General features: G+C 43.2%; 1 protein-coding gene across 1 annotated transcript in view; it reads right to left on the bottom strand.

Annotated features, from left to right (window-relative positions):
* FBN3 (fibrillin 3) overlaps positions 1-25,079 on the bottom strand; it is a 106,856-nt gene extending 81,777 nt beyond the window's left edge. Inside the window, exons 1-2 of the mRNA XM_068534988.1 lie at positions 24,738-25,079; positions 6,789-6,882 (exon numbers count right to left, since the gene is read on the bottom strand). Of these exons, the coding sequence (XP_068391089.1) occupies positions 6,789-6,882; positions 24,738-25,079 (436 nt within the window). The remainder of the gene's footprint in view (positions 1-6,788; positions 6,883-24,737) is intronic.

Raw genomic sequence — 25,079 nt, 5'->3', positions numbered from 1 at the left:
AACCACTGGACCGCCAGGGAATTCCCACATCTTTGTTTTCTTTAACAATAGGATAATTAAGGCTCTGAGCATTTCTCCAAGATCAGTTTTATCTGTTTCAGGGATTTTGATATAAAATGTTACTTTCACTGTTTTCTGCATAGTTTACCAGTTCCCTTTAGGCTTCCTTTGTCATTCAAGTCATTGCCCTTTGTCACTGCTGATCTGTTTGGGGCAAGGAGGGTGACAGGAGGGTATGGGGTGGAAGGGTGGGCTTATGAGAGAGGTTATGGGGGGATCTTTGCCCACTTCTTTCTTTTATTCCCTTTTCCCTTCCATTCTAGAATGTTATCCATCCTAGAGAGTTTAGTGTGTGTCTTTTTCTTTGTTTCTGATTCTGCAAGATGTATACTGAGCTATGTGCCTGTGTTTTACATTTGCCCAAATGACGCTGTGCTCTCTCACTCACTCTCTCTCTTTCTCCCTCTCTCTCTCATTTCTTCCCTTCTCTACTGGCATTTTATTTTCTGATTAAATCAGAATCTGCATTTTTTTTCCTTGAGATATCTTTCACATACCATAAAATTCACCCCTTTTAAAGTGTACAATTCAGTGGTTTTTTATTATATTTGCAAGGTTGTGCAACCATCACCACAATCTAATTCTAGAACATTTTCATCACCCCAAAAAGAAACCTCATACCCCTTGGCAGTCACCCCTCATCCCCTCTTCCCATTGCCTAGGGCAACCACGAATCTACCTTCTGTCTCTGTGGATTTGCCTGTGTGGACATGTCATATAAATGGAATCACACAACATATGAATTTCGTATCTGGCTTCTTTTACTCACCATAATGTCCTCAGGTTCGTCCATATTGTACTGTGTATCAACACTTCATGGCTGGCTAATGTGCCATTGTATGGAAGGATGGATCACGTTTTATTACCCTTTCATATTTGATAGACTTTTGGGTCGTTCCCACTTTTTGGCTACTATGAGGCACTTTGTTAGGAAGGTTTATCCACGTTGCTTCATGTGAGGCGTGTCTGTTAACTCCAGCTACCCTCGGGACTTCTGGCTGTACATCTCCCAGTTTCACCATCCATCTACTCCCCCAGCAATGGACCCCAGACCCCTTCAAATCTCTACCAAGCAAAACAATTATGTGATGAACTTGATTATTCCTCTTTTTTATTTTTAAAACAGCAATCTGCTGTGTTATTGGTCTAATCAGTATATCTTCTGCTATTTCTCTGAAGATAATAATTCAGTGGGGTTATGTTGTGCTTTTTTTTCTCCTTCAATTGTTTTATTTTCCTGAGTTTGTTTGTTTATTTTTCCTGTTTATTCTGGTCTCCACCTTTCATTTTGGAGGTTTCCTTAAATCTTATATTTGAACGTGAGGTCCAGCAGCTGAAACGGTGGGGGGTTCATGTCAGTGGGGAGCTTCATTGAAGGCAAACTTTCCCAGAGGTCCCCCCGCAAACGTCAGCCGCTATAGGTCTTTTCTCTGAAGCCATTTGGTTTCTCCAGAGAAGACTTCCAGTCTCTTGTGTGTGTGGGTAGGAGGTGGGAGGGAGTACCCTTGGCTTTCTTGGGGCCCAGCAGGGAAGCACTGGTGATCTTCTCCAGTATGGAAGCTGTTAACCTAAAACAATAAAACAGCCAGTTATTTTACAAGCAAAATGGGTTTATTCAAGAGCAGCAAAGAATTGCAATTCGGGACATGCAACTATGATGAACCACATGCAAATCCAGTAAAACAAAGGACACTCTTTTATACAGGAGAAGGGGAAGTTGGGAGGGGATGTTGTAAATAAAAAGGCCATTGGAGGAAACTGGGATTAGAAGTATAGCGGCTTTTCATAGGCTGAGCTGTTGTCAGGCAAGGAGAAATCTTTCTTCTCCCTGTTGGGTAGTAAAGTAGTGTCACGTCCTGCCAGAGATGCAAAGTATCTCTTCCTGCTGGAATTTGTATTGATACATGTGCATGGGAGCTCCCCCTTCTGGCCTCCCACCTCTATTTTAGTGAAGTTTCCCATTATTAATTTTCACAAAGCTTTCACCCGATCCCTTGCTTAAACATGGTTCCTTTTCTTCCCTCCTCACACCTGGTACCTCCCATTCGGGAGCTAATTTCACAAGAGAATCAATTTCCTACCCCTCAGGAAATTCCTACCATTATTTCTTCAAATATTGTTCTTATTGATAACAGCTATTTATTGAGCACCATTCTAGGTCCTGGCAATATAACACTGAGCAAATCAGACAATTTATACCACTTGGAGCTTGCCCGTTCTAGTTCCTTGTGGAACCTTCTCTATTGGAATACCTGAGTTTATCCTCCATGCCCCTTAAAATTTTTTCCCGTGGTTCCCATTTCTCATTAACTAGCCTTATCTATAATTGGTTATTTTTCTAACCATCTGTTTTGTTTCATGATAATTGACATTTTTCCATGTCCATAAATTTAGACCTCATTTATAATTTTTCTCATTTTATTTTATTGATCGTATAGTATTCTATTATGTGGCCATAGCATTATATACTTAACCTATATTCTATTGATATTATTGGACATTTAGGTTGCTTCTAATTACTTACTCTTACGATAACATATATACTTATATACATATAACTATATTGCATAAGTATACATTATATATAGATATATATTACATACATCTATATTATATAACTATAAGTAATATATAATGTATAAATATAATTGTATATGTATATAATATATATTATATATATAACTATATGTTTATGTAATATACATATATTATATATATAGATAACTTTTATTAAGTCTGTAATAATTTTCTTAAGATTGAATCCTAAACGTTGAATTTCTGGGTCAAAGGCCATTTATTCAACTTTTGGATACGTGTGGTCACTCACCTTCTAGAAACGTCCGTCCGCCAAATGGGCAAAGTAGGGGCTCCAGTGAATGACCCCCCCCCCCCCCGCCAGATTCCTGGAAAACAAGCACCATTCTGGGGAGATAAATTAATGGAAAATTCATGTGCAGTGGCCAGAATGGCCATGAGAACAGCCCAGGCCCTGGAGACACTGTCTGCAGCTCCAGGCAGGAAGGATGGGGTTGGTGGGATTGGAAAACGTTTGTGCTCTGCCGGGTAAGGGACACAAGAAAGCATCTTCCTAGAACCCAGTAAAAGAGAAAAGAACTGTAGCTGGAATTAGGGGGCTTAGGCATGGCCGGAGAATCCGCTCTGGTGAACTCTGCCCTTCTTGTGCAATTCACAGACTGGATGCCTGGCTTCTCCTCCATGTCTGGGGCTTTAATCCGGGACAAGAAGGCCTCTGAGTCTGGGGCAATGGGCAGGCTGGATGAAATCCCCACTCATTACTCTATAGCTCTAGGCTCTCAGGTTCAATCTTCATGACTCTTTATCTCCCATCTGGAAGATGCAAATAATAATAATCCCTGCCTTCTAGGGTCCCCATGGGGATTCGAGGTTACATTTGAGTGTCGAACATCATACATCAACAATAACAATCATGAAGTAATACTTAGAGTCAGAATGTACTTTTCCTGTGCCAGGCACTGCCTTTCTTGTTTATGTATATTATCCAACTCACGCGACAGCCCCGCACAACTGGTGTTGCTGTCATGCCCATTTTGCACAAGAGTAAACTTTGCATTTCAAAGAGGTTGAATAATTCACTGGCAGAGCTGGAATTTGAACTCTGTCCTGCAACTCCACAGCCCACACTCTGATTCCTGTGTGCTCTTGCCTCTTAGAGGGCACACGTTTTTTTGCAATCTACACAGAGACAGCCTGTGCCCTGGCTGGGGCTTCCTGCCCCTTCCGTGGGGAAGCTTAGACACATTGTAACTAATTATAATCATGATCATCAACCGCTACTATGTCTAAACTTCAGTGGGCTCTGAGAAGATCCAGCTTGTGGGCGTGCAAAGCTGATGCCTTTCCTGATATCTAGGAACCTCTGGGAGGTTGGTCTTTCCACACTGCAGGCCCTGCCCTGCCCACCTGCTCACCTGTGCCTGCAGTTTGTGGTTCGGCATTGATTTCCCACTAAAAGTGCTCTTTAAAGATGTGGTACATATATACAATGGAATACTACTCAGCCATAAAAAAAACGAAATAATGCCATTTGCAGCAGCGTGGATGCAACTAGAGATTATCATACTAAGTGAAGTAAGTCAGAAAGAGAAAGACAAATACCATATGGTATCACTAACATGTGGACTGTAAAATACAACACAAATGAACCTATCTACGAAACAGAAACAGACCGACAGACATAGAGAACAGACTTGTGTTTGCCAAGGGGGAGGGGGGTGGGGGAGGGATGGAGTGGGAGGTTGGAGTTAGCAGATGTAAGCTTTCATATATAGAATGGATAAACAAGGTCCTACTGTACAGCACAGGGAACTATATTCAATATCCTGTGATAAACCATAATGGAAAAGAATATTTAAAAAGAATGTATACATATATGTGTAACTGAATCACTTTGCTGTACAGCAGAAATTAACACAATATTGTACATCAACTAGACTTCAATAAAAAAAAAATGTTTTTAAGTGCTCTTTAATCTGCCTGGGAAAAGATGAGGGGAGGGCGAGGATGGGAGAGGGGCCCTTGCAGGCAAAACTCCTCCCTTCCCTCCCTTCCCAGGTCCCCTGTCCTGAATCTGTTCTCTGACCAGGTAACCTTACACCCTCTTCTGGGAAAAACTATCTTCCTCCTCTTTACTCTGTTCCCAGCGGACCAGATACTGAGGTTTCTCTGACGTGGAGAGCCTCTGCGATCTGGGTGCCAGCCGAGTTGCATAAACTCAGGTATCTTGGAAATCAGCCCCAGCCATGCCCAGCCCCCTGCAGCCTCAGGCAACAACGCCCACACTCATTCCTTGCTACATACTGTCATTGGCAAATACTAACAGATGCTCCCGTGGACAGAGCTGGCACTAACACATAAACAAGGGCACTTTTAAAGTGTACATTTCAACAGCATTAAGTACATTCACACTGTTGTGCAACCATCACCATCCATCGTCAAAACTGTTTTCATCTTGTAAAACTGAAACTCCGTCCCCATGAAATGCTAACTCCCTCATCCCCTCCCCCAGCCCCTGCACCCACCGTTCTGCTTTCTGTCTCTATGAATCTGGCTCCTCTTGGGACCTCCTGTAAGTGGAACCACACAGAATTTGTCCTTTTGTGTCTGGCTTCTTTCACTGAGCGTCATGTCCTCAAGGTTCAGCCATGTTGCAGCAGGTGTCAGAATGTTCCTCCTTTTAAAGGCTTGAATAACATTCCATTGTATGGACGGACCACGTTCTGTTGATCCATTTGTCTGCCGATGGACACTCGGGTTGCTTCCACCTTTTCGGCTACTGTGGATAATGCTGCTATCAACATGGGTGTACAAAGATCTCTTGGAGGCGTGTTTCCTTTTAATTCTTCTCCTAAATACTAACATTTTACAAAACCGTTCCGTGCTTTTGAAATGAACGGTGGATGTTGGACACCTTTACAAATTCACCGAGGTGTGCTAACTCAGAGATTAGCATTGTGGACTGCCCGGATTCAGCTCCTGGTTCTGTCACTTCTTCTGTGACTCCAGACAGATCATTTAACCCTTCAATGCCACCTCAGCTTCCCTCCTCATCCATAAAATGGGGGAGAATTACAACACCTGGTTTCCAGATCTAAATGTGGTGTTTCAGTAGATGCAAAGAAAAGACGTAAACACAGGTAAAGCACCCATCACAGTGCATGCATCTAAGCCACTTCTATTAGCGTGTCCTGACCTGCTTCCTCCCATGTGGCAGCTACACAGGGTCCCGTATCGTGGTGGCACCCCTGTTTTTATTTAACTGGACCACAGTGGGCAGACATTCATGTTTTCCTACCACAAATTACGTAGCAAGGAATCTCTTCTTGAATTTCCTTGCACACGCAAGTTTATTTGCAGGATGCACTCCCAGAAATGGGATGGCTGAGCCGAAGGGCATGTGCCTTTCACAGTTTTATAGCTGGCCTCTAATTGCCCTCCTCTGAGGCTGTGCCTGGGGCTGGGTCACACCTGCAATGACTGCAGGGCTGGGTCCCCACAGTTCAGCCCACACCTTGTCATCTCAAACTTTGCTCTTTGACCATCTGATACCAGAGAGGCCTAAGAGGGAGGAACACAGAGGAAGAGGCTCTGGCCTGGGGACAAGTGAGGCTCTGATGTCCTGGGGGAGCAGGAGCCGTGTGTGTGTGTGTGTGTGTGTGTGTGTGTGTGTGGTGATCGGTGCCTAAGACCAAAAGGAAGGAATGAGTGAATCACCCTGAAGGCCAGTGAGTTCAGCTTGCAAGTGCTCTATGTCCCCAGCTAAGAAGCATGAGCTCTTTTCAGGGCTCTAGGACAGCTCTGGGGGATTCTAAGTGGGGATGAGGGATGCCATCCTGTCTCTTTCAAAGCCATCTCTCGAGCTGCTGGTGGCTGGTGGGCATGGGGCTGGGCTGAGTCAGGAGCACCAGGCAGGAAGCTGGTTCAAAAGTAGAAACAGAGGTCAAGTGTCTGGATCCCTGGGGACAAGGAATGAGCTCCCTGGGGCAGGGACCCTGTCTGTCCTGGCCATTGCAGTGGCTCCAGGAACCTAGGGCATGTTGCATGAAGGGGCTGATACGCATTTGTTGATGGAATGAAGGCATGCATCACTGGGGGAGTGAAGAGGGGACATCTCCAATAGAGCTGGATGGTAAACCGGCGGCAGGGGATGAGGGAGAAGTTGCCATTCAGGAGGATGCTTGGGCCCTTACCTGGGTGGGTGGGCAATGTTGAGATGAGTTCTGGGGACATATCTGGGAAGGCGATGGACATGTGGGTCTCAGGCTCCCTGAGAGACTTGTGCTGCTATGGAGATAGGAGAGAAACAGAAGGTACAGGACACACGTGCTAGCTCAGGACCAGGGAACAGGTGTAGCGATAAAGGGGTAAAGGTGAGTAGAGTCACAATGTGAAAGAGTATATTAATCATGTGTTTGCATGTTCTGTATTTTTTGATGCTTTGACATCCGGGGGCCCTGCTGATCCTGGAGACAGGCTCCTACCAAGATTAGCTAATTCCTAGAGATAGAGAACAGCTGCCTCGGAGAGCACACCTTTCTTTCCTTTGCAAACCAGCCACTGCAAAACTCATAAACACAGCCACCTCCTTACTGGGCTCTCCACTCTGAGCCAACATTCCCCTGCTCCAGTCACCCTGAGGCTTAGTACCAGGCGACTAGGGAGAGCCCCTACGCCACAGAGTTGGCTCAAATTATTCAAATAAGTCAATCCTGAATCTTACCTTGCTCTGCCTTGCCTTTCCCTTAGAAACCAAAATAAGAGGGGTGGGGAGGGGAATGGGAAGATGTTGGTCAAAGGGTACAAACTTCTAGTTATAAGATTAACAGGTTTGGGATCTAACGTCTGGCATGGTGATTATAGCTAATAATACCGTATCACATACTTGAAAGTTGCTAAGAGAGTAGATCTTAAATGTTCTCATCACAAAAAAGAAATGGTAACTATGTGACAGGATGGCTACGGTGGTAATGGTTTTGCAGTTTACAAGTGTATTGAATCAACATATCATATACCTTAAATGTACACGGTTACGTGCCAGTTGGATCTCAATAAAGCTGGGGAGGAAAAAAGTTCCCAGAGGGCAGCTGCAGAGCATAAAACGAAGTGCAAGTTTCTTCTTAGCATGGGGCTCTGGGCAACTGCACAGACAGAGCTGGTCTTGGAGCTGTATTTTACACACGGCAAAACAAGGAAGCAATTGGGCTTGAGCGTGCCCAGCTGGGAAGCAGCAGAATCACCAACACCTCCCTCTCGACACAGAATTGGGCTGCATCGTAGAGGCTTGAATGAGGTTCTGCAGTTCGGTCCTGGGCATCCGGGTCTCCACTGACAAATTCCATAATTACAGCTTGCTGTGCTACAACTTGGACTTTTTGTAAGTCACCTGGTCGGAATTGATAAAGAGACGCTGGATGTTGGGGTAACCCAGAAGCGTTTGTTCACGCGTGGTTTCTTTCCTAGCACTTTTTGTAAAGAGAAAGCCTTAACGACATAAATAAGAAAAATCTTATTTAAAAAGAAAAAACTGAAGAGCTACAAAAATGTCTCCCTTCAGGGTGAGTAGTTGCTCGGTTCCATGCCTGAGTTTTGTGGCTCGGTTTCATGTTAGGTTCTGTGGCTGGTTTTCATGGCTGTGTCCTGTGGCTTCATTCTATAGTGGGGGTTTGTGATTGGGTTCTGTGGTTGAATTCTGTGACTGAGTTTTCTGTTGGATTCTGTGGCTGGGTTCCATTGTTGAGTTTGTGGCTGGGTTCTGTGGCTGGTTTTATGTTGGGTTCTGTGGCTGGTTTTATGTTGGGTTCTGTGGCTTCATTCTATAGTGGGGTTTGTGACTGGCATGGTTGAATTCAGTGGCCGAGTTTTGTATTGGATTCTGTGGCTGGGTTCACGTTTGAGCTTTGTGGCTGGATTCCGTGGCTGGGTTTTGTGTTGGGTTCTATAGCCAGGTTTTACGGCTGGCTTTTATGTTGAGTTCCATGACTGCATTTCATGGTTGTGTTGTGTGTGTGTGTGGTTTTTTTTTTAATCTTACATTTGTTTATTCCTCTTTTATTTTTTTAAAATTTTATTTATTTATTTATTTATTTATGGCTGCGTTGGGTCTTCGTTTCTGTGCGAGGGCTTTCTCTAGTTGCGGCAATTGAGGTCCACTCTTCATCGCGGTGCGCGGGCCTCTCACCATCGCGGCCTCTCTTGTCGCGGGGCACAGGCTCCAGACGCGCAGGCTCAGCAACTGTGGCTCACGGGCCTAGTTGCTGCGCGGCATGTGGGATCTTCCCAGACCAGGGCTCGAACCCACGTCCCCTGCATTGGCAGGCAGATTCTCAACCACTGTGCCACCAGGGAAGCCCTCCTCTTTTATTTTTATTCATGGTTGTGTTTTGTTGCTGGGCTCTGTGGCTGATTTAGGGCCTCAAGAACCTCTACGGCTTCTGCTCTCTTACCTGGGAAAGTTTCAAGTTCAGGTGAAGACACTGCAAAGACGTCTTTCCCCTAGTTTGAAGAAATAAATTAATGAAGACATCCACAGGCTGAATCAGATTTGAACTAGGTTAAAAGTGACCTCTCTTAGGAGCAAATGCTTTCATCTCAAAGGAGAAGGCAGGTACCCTGAGTTTGAGGTCAGAGACTGGACACAGAAGCCAGGAGAGGTTTACCTGGGGTAGGGATTGGACCAGAATGACTACTGGCTTTTTTTTTTAATTAATTAATCAATTTATTTGGCTGCATTGGGTCTTTGTTGCTGCGCGTGGGCTTTCTCTAGTTGCGGTGAGTGGGGGCTATTCTTTGTTGCGGTGCGCGGGCTTCTCATTGCAGTGGAGCACAGGCTCTAGGTGTGCAGGCTTCAGTAGTTGTGGCTCACGGGTGCAGTAGTTGTGGCTCACGGCTCTAGAGCACAGGCTCTGTAGTTGTGGCGCACAGGCTAAGTTGCTCCGTGGCATGTGGGATCTTCCTGGACCAGGGCTCGAACCTGTGTCCCCTGCTTTGGCAGGCGGATTCTCAACCACTGCGCCACCAGGGAAGTCCTGACTAGTGGCTTTATTAGCACTCTGGGTACAAAGTGCTGTAGGTTTTGGTGTCCTGCCCTCAACCCTATTTTTCCCCAAATATTTTTATTATTAAATATAATATTTAACTTACATTTAATATATTATAATTAATATCCTAAAATAAACAATACATTATTTATATATTTTAATACCTAAATATATAAATAATACCCTGTTATTTTGAAGGTGTGATTTTTCAGAACATGGGATTTTTCAGAAAAAAATTCCTGATGTGTAAGCACCTACTGTGTGCCAGGCACTTTCTAGGCACAAGGACCCTGCCCTCCTGGATGTGACACTCCAGAGGGATGGGACAGATTGCATTCTCCAAAAACAGAAGTAACAATCTCTCCCATGCCACTTGCTCTTCTTTAGTGTAAACTTGACACCCCTGGACAAGAAGTGGGGTCCAGGTCTCCTCCTCTTGACCCTGGGCAGAACTCTGTGTCCATCTTAACCAATAGAGAATGGTGGAAGTGACACTACACCACAAGGCTAGGTCATACATGGCAACGCGGCTCCTTCCTGGGACGCCCCCTTTTTGAACCAGCCTCCATCATGTGAGGAAGCCCAAGCCACATGGAGAGGCCATGGGTAGGTGTTGCAGTTGACAACCCCAGCTGAGCTCCCAGCCAGCAGCCAGCATCAATCACCAGACAGGAGAGCCAGGAACCTGGAAGTGACCCCAATCCCAGCCTGCCTGTGACCCACTGAGAAACTTTGAGCAACAACCAGCCAGCTTGAACAATCATCTACAGGAAGACACTGGAACTCACCAAAAAAGATACCCCACATCCAAAGACAAAGGAGAAGCCACAATGAGATGGTAGGAGGGGCGCAATCACAATAAAATCAAATCCCATAACCACTGGGTGGGTGACTCACAAACTGGAGAACAATTATACCACAGAAGTCCACCCACTGGAGTGAAGGTTCTGAGCCCCATGTCAGGCTTCCCAACCTGGGGGTCCAGCAATGGGAGGAGGAACTCCGAGAGAATCAGATTTTGAAGGCTAGTGGGATTTGATTGCAGGACTTCGACAGGACTGGGGGAAACAGAGACTCCACTCTTAGAGGGCACACACAAAGTAGTGTGCGCATCAGGACACAGGGGGAAGGAGCAGTGGCCCCATAGGAGACTGAACCAGACCTACCTGCTAGTGTTGGAGGGTCTCCTGCAGAGGTGGGGGGCAGCTGTCACTCACCGTGGGAACAAGGACACTGGCAGCAGAAGTTCTGGGAAGTACTCCTTGGCGTGATCCCTCCCAGAATCTGCTATTAGTCCCACCAAAGAGCCTGTAGGTGCCAGTGCTGGGTCACCTCAGGCCAAACAAAAACTCCACACATCAGCAGACAAGAGGATTAAAGTTTTACTGATCTCTGCCCACCAGAGCAACACCCAGCTCTACCCACCACCATTCCCTCCCATCAGGAAGCTTGCACAAGCCTCTTAAATAGCCTCACCCACCAGAGGGCAGACAGCAGAAGGAAGAAGAACTACAATCCTGCAGCTTGTGGAATGAAAACCACATTCACAGAAAGACAGACAAAATAAAAAGGCAGAGGACTATGTACCAGATGAAGGAACAAGATAAAACCACAGAAAAACAACCAAATGAAGTAGAGATAGGCAACTTTCCAGAAAAAGAATTCAGAATAATGATAGTGAAGACAATCCAGGACCTCAGAAAAAGAATGGAGGCAAAGATTGAGAAGATAACAGAAGTGTTTAACAAAGACCTAGAAGAATTAAAGAACGAACACCTAGAAGAATTAAAGAACAAACAAAGAGATGAACAATACAATAACTGAAATGAAAAATACACTAGAAGGAATCAATAGCAGAATAACTGAGGCTGAAGAACGGATAAGTGACCTGGAACACAGAATGGTGGAATTCACTGCCATGGAACAGAATAAAGAAAAAAGAATGAAAAGAAATGAAGACAGCTTAAGAGACCTCTGGGACAACATTAAGCACACCAACATTCACAGTGTAGGGGTCCCAGAAGGAGAAGAGAGAGAGAAAGGACCTGAGAAAATATTTGAAGGGATTATAGTTGGAAACTTCCCTAACGTGGGAAAAGAAATAACCACCCAAGTCCAGGAAGCTCAGAGTCCCAGGCAGGATAAACCCAAGGAGAAACATGCCGAGACACATAGTAATCAAACTGACAAAAATTAAAGACAAAGAAAAATTATTAAAAGCAACAAGGGAAAAACGACAAATAACATACAAGGGAACTCCCATAAGGTTAACAGCTGATTTCTCAGCAGAAACTCTACAAGCCAGAAGGGAGTGGCACGATATATTTAAAGTGATGAAAGGGAAGAACGTACAACCAAGATTACTCTACCCAGCAAGGATCTCATTCAGATTCGATGGAGAAATCAAAAGCTTTACAGACAAGCAAAAGCTAAGAGAATTCAGCACCACCAAACCAGCTCTACAACAAATACTAAAGGAAATCCTTAAGTGGGAAACACGAGAGAAGAAAAGGACCTACAAAAACAAACCAGAACAATTAAGAAAATGATAATAGGAACATACATATCGATAATTACCTTAAATGTGAATGGATTAAATGCTCCAACCAAAAGACACAGGCTGGCTGAATGGATACAAAAACAAGACCCATATATATGCTGTCTACAAGAGACCCACTTCATACCTAAGGACGCATAGAGACTGAAAGTGAGGGGATGGAAAAAGACATTCCATGCAAATGGAAATCAAAAGAAAGCTGGAGTAGCAATACTCATATCAGATAAAATAGACTTTAAAACAAAGACTGTTACAAGAGACAAGGAAGGACACCACATAATGATCAAGGGATCAGTCCAAGAAGAAGATATAATAATTATAAATATATATGCACCCAACATAGGAGCACCTCAATACATAAGGCAAATGCTAACAGCTATAAAAGAGGAAATCGAGGGCTTCCCTGGTGGCACAGTGGTTAAGAATCCACCTGCCAATGCAGGGGACATGGGTTCAAGCCCTGGTCCAGGAAGATCCCACATGCCACAGAGCAACTAAGCCTATGAGCCACAACTACTGAGCCCACATGCCACAACTACTGAAGCTCGCACACCTAAAGCCCATGCTCTGCAACAAGAGAAGCCACTGCAATGAGAAGCCCATTCACCACAACAAAGAGTAGCCCCACTCGCTGCACCTGGAGAAAGCCCGTGCACAGCAACAAAGACTCAACACAGCCAAAAATTAAATAAATAAATAAATTTATTAAAAATAGAGGAAATCGATAGTAACACAATAATAGTGGGGGACTTTAACACCTCACTTACACCAATGGACAGATCATCCAGACAGAAAATTAATAAGGAAACACGAGCTTTAAATGACACAATAGACCAGATAGATTTAACTGATATTTATAGGACATTCCATCCAAAAACAGCAGATTACACTTTCTTCTCAAGTGCACATGGAACATTCTCCAGGATAGATCACATCTTGGGTCACAAATCAAGCCTCAGTAAATTTCAGAAAAGTGAAATCATATCAAGCATCTGTTCCGACCACAACGTTATGAAATTAGAAATCAATTACAGGAGAAAAAAAGTTTAAAAAAACCAAACACATGGAGGCTAAACAGTACATTACTAAATAACCAAGAGATCACTGAAGAAATCAAAGAGGAAATCAAAAAATACCTAGAGACAAATGACAATGAAAACACGATGATCCAAAACCTATGGGATGCAGCAAAAGCAGTTCTAAGAGGGAAGTTTATAGCAATACGAGCCTACCTCAAGAAACAAGAAAAATCTCAAATAAACAATCTAACCTTACATCTAAAGGAACTAGAGAAAGAAGAACAAACAAAACCCAAAGTTAGTAGGAGGAAAGAAATCATAAATATCAGAGCAGAAATAAATGAAATAGAAACAAAGAAAACAATAGCAAAGATCAATAAAACTAAAAGCTGGTTCTTTGAGAAGATAAACAAAATTGATAAACCTTTAGCCAGACTCATCAAGAAAAAGAGGGAGAGGACTCAAAACAATAAAATTAGAAATGATAAAGGAGAAGTTACAGTGGATACCACAGAAATACAAAGCATCCTAAGAGACTACTACAAGCAACTCTATGCCAATAAAATGGACAACCTGGAAGAAATGGAAAAATTCTTAGAAAGATATACCCTTCCAAGACTGAACCAGGAAGAAATAGAAAATATGAGCAGACCAATCACAAGTAATGAAATTGAAACTGTGATTAAAAATCTTCCAACAAACAAAAGTCCAGGACCAGATGGCTTCACAGGTGAATTCTATCAAACATTTAAAGAAGAGCTAACACCCATCCTTCTCAAACTCTTCCAAAAAATTGCAGAGGAAGGAACACTCTCAAACTCATTCTATGAGGCCACCATCACCCTGATACCAAAACCAGACAAAGATACGACAAAAAAGAAAATTACAGACCAATATCACTGATGAATATAGATGTAAAGATCCCCAACAAAATACTAGCAAACAGAATCCAACAACACATTAAAAGGATCATACACCGTGGTCAAGTGGGATTTATCCCAGGGATGCAAAGATTCTTCAATATATGCAAATCAATAAATGTGATACACCATATTAACAAATTGAAGAATAAAAACCATATGATCATCTCAATAGATGCAGAAAAAGCTTTTGACAAAATTCAACACCCATTTATGATAAAAACTCTCCAGAAAGTGGGCATAGAGGGAAACTACCTCAACATGATAAAGGCCATATACGAGAAACCTACAGCAAACATCATTCTCAATGGTGAAAAACTGAAAGCATTTCCTCTAAGATCAGGAACAAGACAAGGATGTCCACTCTCACCACTATTATTCAACATAGTTTTGGAAGTCCTAGCCATGGCAATCAGAGAAGAAAAAGAAATAAAAGGAATACAAATTGGAAAAGAAGAAATAAAACTGTCACTGTTTGCAGATGACATGATACTATACATAGAGAATCCTAAAGATGCCACCAGAAAACTACGAGAGCTAATCAATGAATTTGGTAGAGTTGCAGGATACAAAATTAATGCACAGAAATCTCCTGCATTCCTATACACTAACAATGAAAGATCAGAAAGAGAAATTAAGGAAACAATCCCATTCACCATTGCAACAAAAAGAATAAAATACCTAGGAATAAATCTACCTAAGGAGGTAGAAGACCTGTACTCAGAAAACTATAAGGCACTGATGAAAGAAATCAAAGATGACACAAGCAGATGGAGAGATATACCATGTTCTTGGATTGGAAGTCAATATTGTGAAAATGACTATACTACCCAAAGCAATCTACAGATTCAATGCAATCCCTATCCAATTACCAATGGCATTTTTCACAGAACTAGAACAAAAAATTTCACAATTTGTATGGAAACGCAAAAGACCCCAAATAGCCAAAGCAATCTTGAGAAAGAAAACCGGAGCTGGAGGAATCAGGCTCCCTGACTTCAGACTATACTACAAAGCTACAGTAATCAAGACAGTATGGTACTGGCACAAAAACAGAAATATAGATCAATGGAACAGGATAGAAAGCCCAGAGATAAACCCACGCACATATGGTCACCTTATTTTTTATAAAGGAGGCAAGAATATACAATGGAGAAAAGACAGCCTCTTCAATAAGTGGTGCTGGGAAAACTGGACAGCTACATGTAAAAGAATGAAATTAGAACACTCCCTAACACCACACAAAGATAAACTCAAAATGGGTTAATGACCTAAATGTAGGGCCAGACCCTATAAAACTCTTAGAGGAGGGCTTCCCTGGTGGCACAGTGGTTAAGAAACTGCCTGCCAATGCAGGGGACATAGGTTTGAGCCCTGGTCCGGGAAGATCCCACATGCCGTGGAGCAATTAAGCCCGTGTGCCACGACTACTGAGCCTGTGCTCTAGGGCCTGTGAGCCACAACTATGGAACCTGCGTGCCACAACTACTGAAGCCCACATGCCTAGAGCCCATGCTCCACAACAAGTGAAGCCATCGCTCCACGCAACTAAAGAAAGCCCACATGCAGCAGCAGAGACCCAATGCAGCCAAAAATACATAAATAAATAAATAAACACATAAATAAATAAATTTATTTTAAAAAAAACTCTTAGAGGAAAACATAGGAAGAACACTCTTTGACATAAATCACAGCAAGATCTTTTCTGACCCACCTCATACTAGAGTAATGGAAATAAAAACAAAAAGAAACAAATGGACCTAATGAAACTTAAAAGCTTTTGTACAGCAAAGGAAACTATAAACAAGACGAAAAGAAAACCCACAGAATGGTAGAAAATATTTGCAAACGAATCAACGGACAAAGGATTAATATCCAAAATATATAAACAGCTCATGCAGCTCAATATTAAAAAAACAAACAACCCAATCAAAAAATGGGCAGAAGACCTAAATAGACATTTCTCCAAAGAAGACATACAGATGGTCAACAAACACATGAAAAGCTGCTCAACATCACTAATTGTTAGAGAAATGCAAATCAAAACTACAATGAGGTATCACCTCATACCAGTTAGAATGGGCATCATCAGAAAATCTACAAAAACAAATGCTGGAGAGGGTGTGGAGGAAAGGGAACCCTCTTGCACTGTTGGTGGGAATGTAAATTGATACAGCCACTATGGAGAACAGTATAGAGGTTCCTTAAAAAACTAAAAATAGAATTACCATATGACCCAGCAATCCCACTACTGGGTATATACCCAGAGCAAACTATAATTCCAAAAGACACATGCACCCCAGTGTTCATTGCAGCACTATTTACAATAGCCAGGTCATGGAAGCAACCTAAATGCCCACTGACAGAAAAATGGATGAAGAAGATGTGGTACATATACACAATGGAATATTACTCAGCCATAAAAAGATAATGAAATTGGGTCATTTGTAGAGACGTGAATGGACCTAGAGACTGTCATACAGAGTGAAGTAAGTCAGAAAGAGAAAAACAAATATCATATATTGACCCATATATGTGGAATCTAGCAAAGTGGTACAGATGAACTGTTTTGCAAGGCAGAAATAGAGTAGTGCGAGAAATGGGAAAGGAATGTACTGGGTTATCTCTCTTTAAAATGTAAAGAGCTTGGGACTTCCCTGCTGGTCCAGTGGTTAAGAATTTGCCTTCCAGGGACTTCTCTGGTGGTACAGTGGTTAAGAATGTGCCTGCCAATGCAGGGGACACGGGTTCGATCCCTGGTCCGGAAAGATCCCACATGCCTCAGAGCAACTAAGCCTGTGTGCCGCACCTACTGAGCCCGCATGCCACAACTACTGAAGCCCATGTGCCTAGAGCCTGTGCTCCGCAGCAAGAGAAGCCACTGCAATGAGAAGCCCACACACCGCAACAAAGACTAGCCCCTGCTCACTGCAACTAGAGAAAGCCCGCGCACAGCAACGAAGACCCAACGCAGCCAAAATTAAATAAATAAATACATTTATAAAAAAAGAAAAGAGAGGATTTGCCTTCCAGTGCAGGGGACACGGGTTTGATCCCTGGTCGGGGAACTAAGATCCCACATGCCACAGGGCAACTAAGCCCCCACGCCGCAACTACTGAGCCCACGCACTCTGGAGCCTGTGTGCCACAACTAGAGAGCCCGCGCACCACAACTACTGAGCCTGCACGCCACAACTAGAGAGAGGCCCACACGCCACAAAGAAGAGCCCGCGCCACAACGAAAGATCCCACATGCCGCAACTAAGACCCGACACAGCCAAATAAATAAATAAAAGAAAAAAATATTTAGTATATAACCAAACATATTAAAAAATAAAATAAAATAAAATGTAAAGAGCTTATACGAATCGATTTTGATGAATCGTCCAACCAAGAGATGGAGAAGATGAACAGAGAAATCACAAGTATCCTGGTGAAACAAGCCAACCAGCAGTGCTGATACACCAGGGGAAAGACAGTCAACTTTGGGAATTCTCAAAGATACTCATTGCTGATTAAAAATGCAACATCTTAAAAAAAAAAAAAAAAAAAGCAACATCTTTTTGTCTGTTTAAACCATGACTTTTTTAAAAAGTTGCAGAATATTGCTTTGGCTTGCAGCTTTCAGTATAAATGACAGCCTTCTGGAGAGCATTTGGCAACATGAACCAAGAATCATAAAGTGTTTGTCTTTTTCAAGCCAGTGTTTCCACTTCTGAGAATTCATCCTGAAGAAATACGAGAAGTAGGCAAATATTTACACATAACCATACTCATGGTAGCGTTTTTTTTTTAATTTATTTTATTGAAGTACAGTTGATTTACAATGTTGTGTTAATTTGTGCTATACAGCAAAGTGATTCAGATATATATATATATATATAAATATATATTCTTTTTCATATTCTTTTCCATTATGGTTTATTACAGGATACTGAATGTAGTTCCCTGTGCTATACAGTACAATCTTGTTGTTTATCCATTCTCTATGTATTAGTTTGCATCTGCTAATCCCAAACTCCCAACTCATTCCTCCCCAACCCTCTGGTAGCATTATTTTAATATTCACTTAGCACAAAGCTTACAGAGCACAGTTAAGTAAACTGCAGTATAATAACGTGATCAAATCGGCTAGGCAGTCATTAAAAATGTGTTTAATGCTTTTAAGTATACGGAAAGATTATTCTAATGACAGATTTTTTTTAACAATATGGAAAGTGTTTTCATACAGTATTCTAAGAAAAAACGATGCATGCAGGTGGAACCCAGTATTTTTTTCTAGATTTTTCTGTGATTAAAAATCCCCTTGCCAGGACTTTCCTGGCAGTCCAGTGGTTAAGACTGTGCTTCCACTGCAAGGCGGCACGGGTTGGATCCCTGGTCGGGGAACTAAGATCCCACGTGCCGAACAGCACGGCCAAAAAGAAAAAAAATAATCCCAATCCCTGTGAAGCACCAGGAATTCTCACTCAGTGCTGGTGGGAAGTCAAAATGGTCCAGCCACTTTGGAAGATGGTTTGGCAGGTCTTTATAAAACTAAACATACTCTTACTATATGATTTAACAGTCACCATCCTTGATATTTACCCAAGTGAGTTGAAAGCTCTGTCCACACAAAACCTGCACACGGATGTTTGCAGGCTTATTCATAATTGCCAAAATGTAGAAGCAACCAAGATGTCCTTCAGTAGGTGAGTGGATAAATAAACTGTGGTATATCCAGACAAGGAAATATTGTTCATCGTGAAAAAGAAATGAACTACCAAGCTATGAAAAGACATGGAAGGATTAATTATATTTATAGGAGAAAGAAATTTTTTAAATAATTCGATTTACAATATAATGGAAAAAATAAAATATTTAGGAGTAAATTTAACAAAAGAAGTACAAAACTTACATTCTGAAAACTGCAAAATATTGTTGAAAAAATTAAAGAAGAGACATACCATGGGGAAAAAAAAAAGACAAGACATGGAGGAAACTTAAAAGTAAAAGAAGCCAATCTGAAAAGGCTACATTCTGCACGATTCTAAATCTATGACGTAGAAAAGGCAAAACAATAGAAAGAGTGAAAAGATCAGTGGTTACCAGAGGTTGAGGGGTAAGGAGGGAATGAATAAGCGGAGTGCAGGGGATTTTTAGGGCAGTGGAACTATTCTGTATGATGCTATAATGGTGGGTGCATGTCATTATACATTTGTACCCATAGAATGAACAATGCCAAGAGTGAACCCTAAAGTCAACTAGGGACTTGGGATGGTTATGATGTATCAATGTAGGTTCATTGATCGTAGCAAAGGCACTTCTTCAGTGCCATGTTGATAGTGGGGGAGGCTGGTCGTGTGGGGCTGGGTACAGGGAGTATATGGGAACTACCTGTACTTCCTACTCAGTTTTGCTGTGAACCTACGATTGCTCTAATAAATAAAGTCTATTAAAAAAAATAAAATCCTAGGGGGCTTCCCTGGTGGCGCAGTGGTTAAGAACCCACCTGCCAATGCAGGGGACACAGGTTCGAGCCCTGGTCCGGGAAGATCCCACATGCCCTGGAACAACTAGGCCCATGCGCCACAACTGCTGAGCCCGCGTGCCACAACTACTGAAGCCCGTGCGCCTACAGCCCGTGCTCCACAACAGGAGAAGCCACCACAATGAGAAGCCTGCGCACCACAATGAAGAGCAGCCCCCACTCACAGCAACTAAAGAAAGCTCGTGCAGCAAGGAAGACCCAACGCGGCCAAAAATAAACAAACAAACAAATAAATAAATAAATAAAATCCTGGAAACTATATTCAGTAACTTGTAATAAACTACAAGGGAAAAGAACCTGAAAAAGAATATATATGTGTATATACATGTACAACTGAATCACTTTGCTGTACACCTGAAACTAACATGACATTGTAAATCAATTATGCTTCAATAAAATATATATAAATAAAATAAAATCCTGTCGCCCTTATACCAGTCTCGAAAAGCTACACACTGTGTGATTCCATTTATACAACAGTCTCAGAAAGACTAAACTCTAGTGCCAGAGAACAGATCAGAGGTTGCCAGGGAAACAGGGGAGAGAGGAAGGGTGAGGTTACAAAGGAGCAGTGCAGGACTTCCCTGGTGGTGCAGTGGTTAAGAATCTGCCTGCCAATGCAGGGGACATGGGTTCGAGCTCTGGTCTGGGAAGATCCCACATGCCGCAGAGCAAGTGAGCCTGTGTGCCACAACTACTGAGTCTGTGTCTAGAGCCCTTGAGTCACAACTACTGAAGCCTGCACACCTAGAGCCCATGCTCCACAACAAGAGAAGCCACTGCAATGAGAAGCCTGCACACCGCAATGAAGAGTGGCCCCGGCTTGCCACAACTAGAGAAAGCCCGTGTGCAGCAACAAAGACCCAATGCAGCCAAAAATTAATTAATTAATTAATTTTTTAAAAAAGGGGGCAGTGCAAGGGAGTTTTGTCAAGTGATGGAACTGTTCTATATCCTGACTGTGGTGATGGTTATACACATGTTAATATGCACAGAGCTACATAACAAAGGAAAAAGTCAATTCTGCTTTACAATAATTAAAAAAATTTTAATGCAAAGAAAGAAAATCCTGTTGCCAGATCCTCAGCTGTCCTCAGTTGGCCCATAAGACCCTGTTGTGTTTGGGGCTCTGAATCAAGGTGTTATGTCTGGACCTGCTCCAAGCTAGAGATTCTCAGAAAAATGCACAAGGCTGCATATCTTGCAAATGATTTCTGAGGTCTGCAGCCCACCCAGGGGCCCTTCCTTTTGGAGCCCCACTTTGTCCATGGGACCCCAGGTCAAAATCTAGTGACTCTTCAGATCCACCAGCACCTTATTCACCTGTGGCTCTTCCCATGATTCCACCTCAGCAACGGCCCCCTCAGTCACCCTGACACTTAGCCAGAAATTGGCACATCTTCCTCTACTCCTTCCTCTCCCTTCCTCCAATCAGTCACCTAGATCTGTTGACCTTACCTCCTGAATGCCTCCCAAAACTTCCTCCAAAATATCTGCCCCAGAAATATAGCTGACAAAGGACCCATGGTCCAGCGTATATAAAGAGCTCCTACAAATCAACAAGAAAAAGGCAGAAACCCCAAGGGGGAAATGGGCCCCTCACAAAAGGTCATTTCCAAATGGCCAATCAATGGAACCATTTCTTGTGGAGGTAGCAAGAAAAGTGGAGAGTGGGTTTTAAAAGGAAATAACTTTCTGAGAAGTACCAAGGAACCAGCTATAAGGACTTCGTTGAAATTCATAAGAGTGAAAAGTTAGAAGCCACTGGAATGTCCATCTGTGGGGGAGTAGAGAAATGGAAAGGAAAATAGTCCTGTGATGGAATATTATGCACAAGTGAAAAGGGAAAAATATCTCCTCTCATCTCTGTCTCTACATAAATGGATCTCAAAAAGATACTGCTGAGAGACTTCCCTGGTGGCACAGTGGTTAAGAATCCACCTGCCAATGCAGGGGACATGGGTTCAAACCCTGGTCCGGGAAGATCCCACGTGCTGCGGAGCAACTAAGCCCATGCTCCATGACTACTGAGCCTGTGTGCCACAACTACTGAAGCCCACATGCCTAGAGCCCATGCTCTGCAGCAAGAGAAGCCACGGCAATGAGAAGCCCGCGCACTGCAACGAAGAGTAACCCCCGCTCGCCACAACTAGAGAAAGCCTGCGTGCAGCAACAAAGACCCAACACAGCCTAATTAATTAATTAATTATTTTAAAATTAAAAGAAAATACTCCTGAGTGAAAAACAAAAAATAAGTTGTGTGATGATAGTACAGTGTGATACTATTTATATAAATTAAACACACACGTGTGTTGTTTCCGGATACATCTCTGTCTGTGGAAGTAAATACAGATTATGGAAGTGGTTGTCCCTGCTGGGAGTGCAGTGATTTTATTCTAGGTACTTGTGTCTTTCAAGTGTGTCTCCCCCACAGTGGTCAGAGAGATCATGTCACTGTAGATCCAGAGTAGAATGTAACCTGATGATCAATGCAGCCAGGCACATCAGTGTGATGGAGGTGGCCAAAGGGACCAGAGGGACTAGAGTGAAGATGGCCCTGATGCCACTATATGTCCAGCATATATAAAGAGCTCTTACAAATCAACAAGAAAAAGGCAGAAACGTCATAGGAAAAATGGGCCTTTCACAAAAGGTAATCTCCAAATGGCCAATAAATAAAAAGATGCTTGACGTCATGAGTCATCAGGGAAATGCAAGTTAAAACCAAAATGTCATGACACCTACTAGAATGGCTAAGTAGAGAAAGACCATACCAAGTGACGCTTCTACACTGCTGGTGGGAGAGTAAAACGACACAACCACTTTGGAAAACTGTTTGGCAGGATCCACAAAGCTGAATCAACATCTACTCTATGGCTTCTAGGGATAAAGTCAAAGGAATGTGGACTTACTTTCACTGAAAAACCTATGAGAATATTCCTAACACCTCTGCTTGTAATAACCCCAAACTGGAAACCATCTAAATGCCCAACAAAAGGATATGTCAATTAATTGTGATGATTTCACAAAATGGAATACTCTATCGCAGTGATTCTCAACCCGGGGTGATTTTTACCCCTAATGGGACATTTGGCCACATCTAGAGACATTTTTGGTAGTCAGAACTTGGGGGGAGGGGCACGTGTTACAGTCATCTCGTGTATAGAAGCCAGGGATGCTGGTCAACATCCTAAAATGCATGGGACACAACAAGAAGCATTCAGACTCAAATGTTAGTAGTGGTTGAGAAACTCTACAACAATGAACAAGAATTATCACCCAGAACAAGGGAGAGAAAACTCACCAACCCAGTGCTGCCTGAAAGAAGCCATAAAGTCCAGCCTCTATGGGAAAAGAATCTAAAAGAAGAGTGGATATATGTGTATGTATAACTGATTCACTTTGCCTTACACCTGAAACTAACACAACATTGTAATTCAACTATACTCCCATAAAAAAAATTTTAAATAAATAAATAAAATAAAATTGAACACCCAACCTCAAAAAAAAAAAAAGTCCAAATGACAAGCAAAGTGATTCTATGCTATTCAAAGTCAAGTTAGGGGTTACCCTAGGGGTGGGGGGAGGGCAGCGGGCAGAGGGAGTGACAGAAGAAGACACAGCAGAGACTTCAGAAGGCTGGTAATGTTCTGTCCTCGATCAGGGTGCTATACAAACATGTTCATGTTGTGAAAACTTTGCAACGTACATTTGTGACCTGTGCATTTCTTTTTGGCATGTGTGCAATATTTGAATAAAAGGTTCTAAAAGTTAAAAATCCCCTCCTTCCTTCCATCCCTCTGCCCTATTCAGGTCTTATCAACTTTGTACTGGGTGATTACCCCTACCTCTCCCCCTCTTCCCCAGCCCGTCCTCCAGACAGCAGCCAGTGGAGTTCCTAGGACACACTTATAAGACCATGTCCCTCCCTGCTTTAAACCCTTCCATGACTCCCTATTGCTCCCAAGACTAGATCCAAGCCTTTAAGGACTTTCTTGGCACCAGCTCTGCTTCTTTTGCAGTCTCATATCTACCTGCCCTCTCTGCTCCTTGCACCAGTAACGAGCATCTCAGAGCATGCTGCTTCAAACCTCCAAGTGTTTGCACGCACTGTCCTCTGCCTGACAGGCTGACTGCCCCGACACACTCTTGCCCTCCAAGGTTCAGCTCTGATGCCCCTGCTCCAGAAGGCTCCCCCTGCTCATAACTAGGGGTCAGGAGGCTTTTGGATCAGAGATGATTTTCGGATTTTTTTTTTAACATCTTTATTGGAGTATAATTGCTTTACAATGATGTGTTAGTTTCTGCTTTATAACAAAGTGAATCAGCTATACATATACATATATCCCCATATCTCCTCCCTCTTGCGTCTCCCTCCCACCCTCCCTATTCCACCCCTATTTTTTTTTTTTTCCTTCAAAAAGAACCTTTATTCTCTTTATAACAGCCTCTTATGCTCTCATGCTTTCTTGCCAGATGCCTTTGGAGCAGGTGCTTTCTGGGCTGGAGCTTTCTTTTTTTTTTTAAAGGATTTTTTTTTTAAATTTATTTATTTTTGGCTGTGTTGGGTCTTCGTTTCTGTGCGAGGGCTTTCTCCAGTTCCGGCGAGTGGGGACCACTCTTCATCGCGGTGCGCGGGGCTCTCACTGTCGCGGCCTCTCCCGTTGCGGAGCACAGGCTCCAGATGCGCAGGCTCAGTAGTTGTGGCTCACGGGTCCAGCCGCTCCGCGGCATGTGGGATCCTCCCAGACCAGGGCTCGAACCCGTGTCCCCTGCATTGGCAGGCAGATTCCCAACCACTGTGCCACCGGGGAAGCTCCATGGGCTGGAGCTTTCTGACCCTTCTGAGATTTTGGAGGAGGTGCTGCTTCCTGGCCTACAGCTTTCTGGGCAGGAACCTTCTGGGCTGGAGCCTTCTTACCCGTAGTGGTCATCTTTTTTTGCTGGAACCTTTGCAGTAGCTGCCGTAGCTGCCTCCTTAGCAGCACGTGCTTTCTTAGGAGAAGCCTTCAGGAGAGCTGCCTTTTGAAGTTTCTTAACTTCAAGCTTGATTAGTCTGTTCCTCATTTTCCTTGCCTTCATGACTTTATAACGATCAAAATCTGTCATCTTGGCTTTCTCTTCTCTGGCTTCAATCTTCTTGGCCCACCTTGTGGCTGCGCACTTTGCCTTGATATCTGCCTTCTCCCAGGCTTCTCGGACATACTTCTGGCGGGCACTGTGTGGGAACTTGAGGATGAAGTCAGTGAGTTGCATACATTTGAAAGGCATAGCCTGTCTCCTTACTTGAGTGCAAGGTCCATCCACCAAAGCCCTGTTCTGATCAATAACATCTATAATCGCGACCAGCCTCCCGGCATGAGGCCCAAAGGAGACGTAGGCCACCCGGCCAACCTCCACGAAGCGCCTGAACACCAT

This window comes from Eschrichtius robustus, chromosome 2 (genome assembly GCF_028021215.1).
Source record: "Eschrichtius robustus isolate mEscRob2 chromosome 2, mEscRob2.pri, whole genome shotgun sequence".
Taxonomy (NCBI): domain Eukaryota; kingdom Metazoa; phylum Chordata; class Mammalia; order Artiodactyla; family Eschrichtiidae; genus Eschrichtius; species Eschrichtius robustus.
The sequence above is the reverse complement of the archived record's forward strand: the minus strand, read 5'-3'. Positions and strand labels throughout refer to the sequence as shown.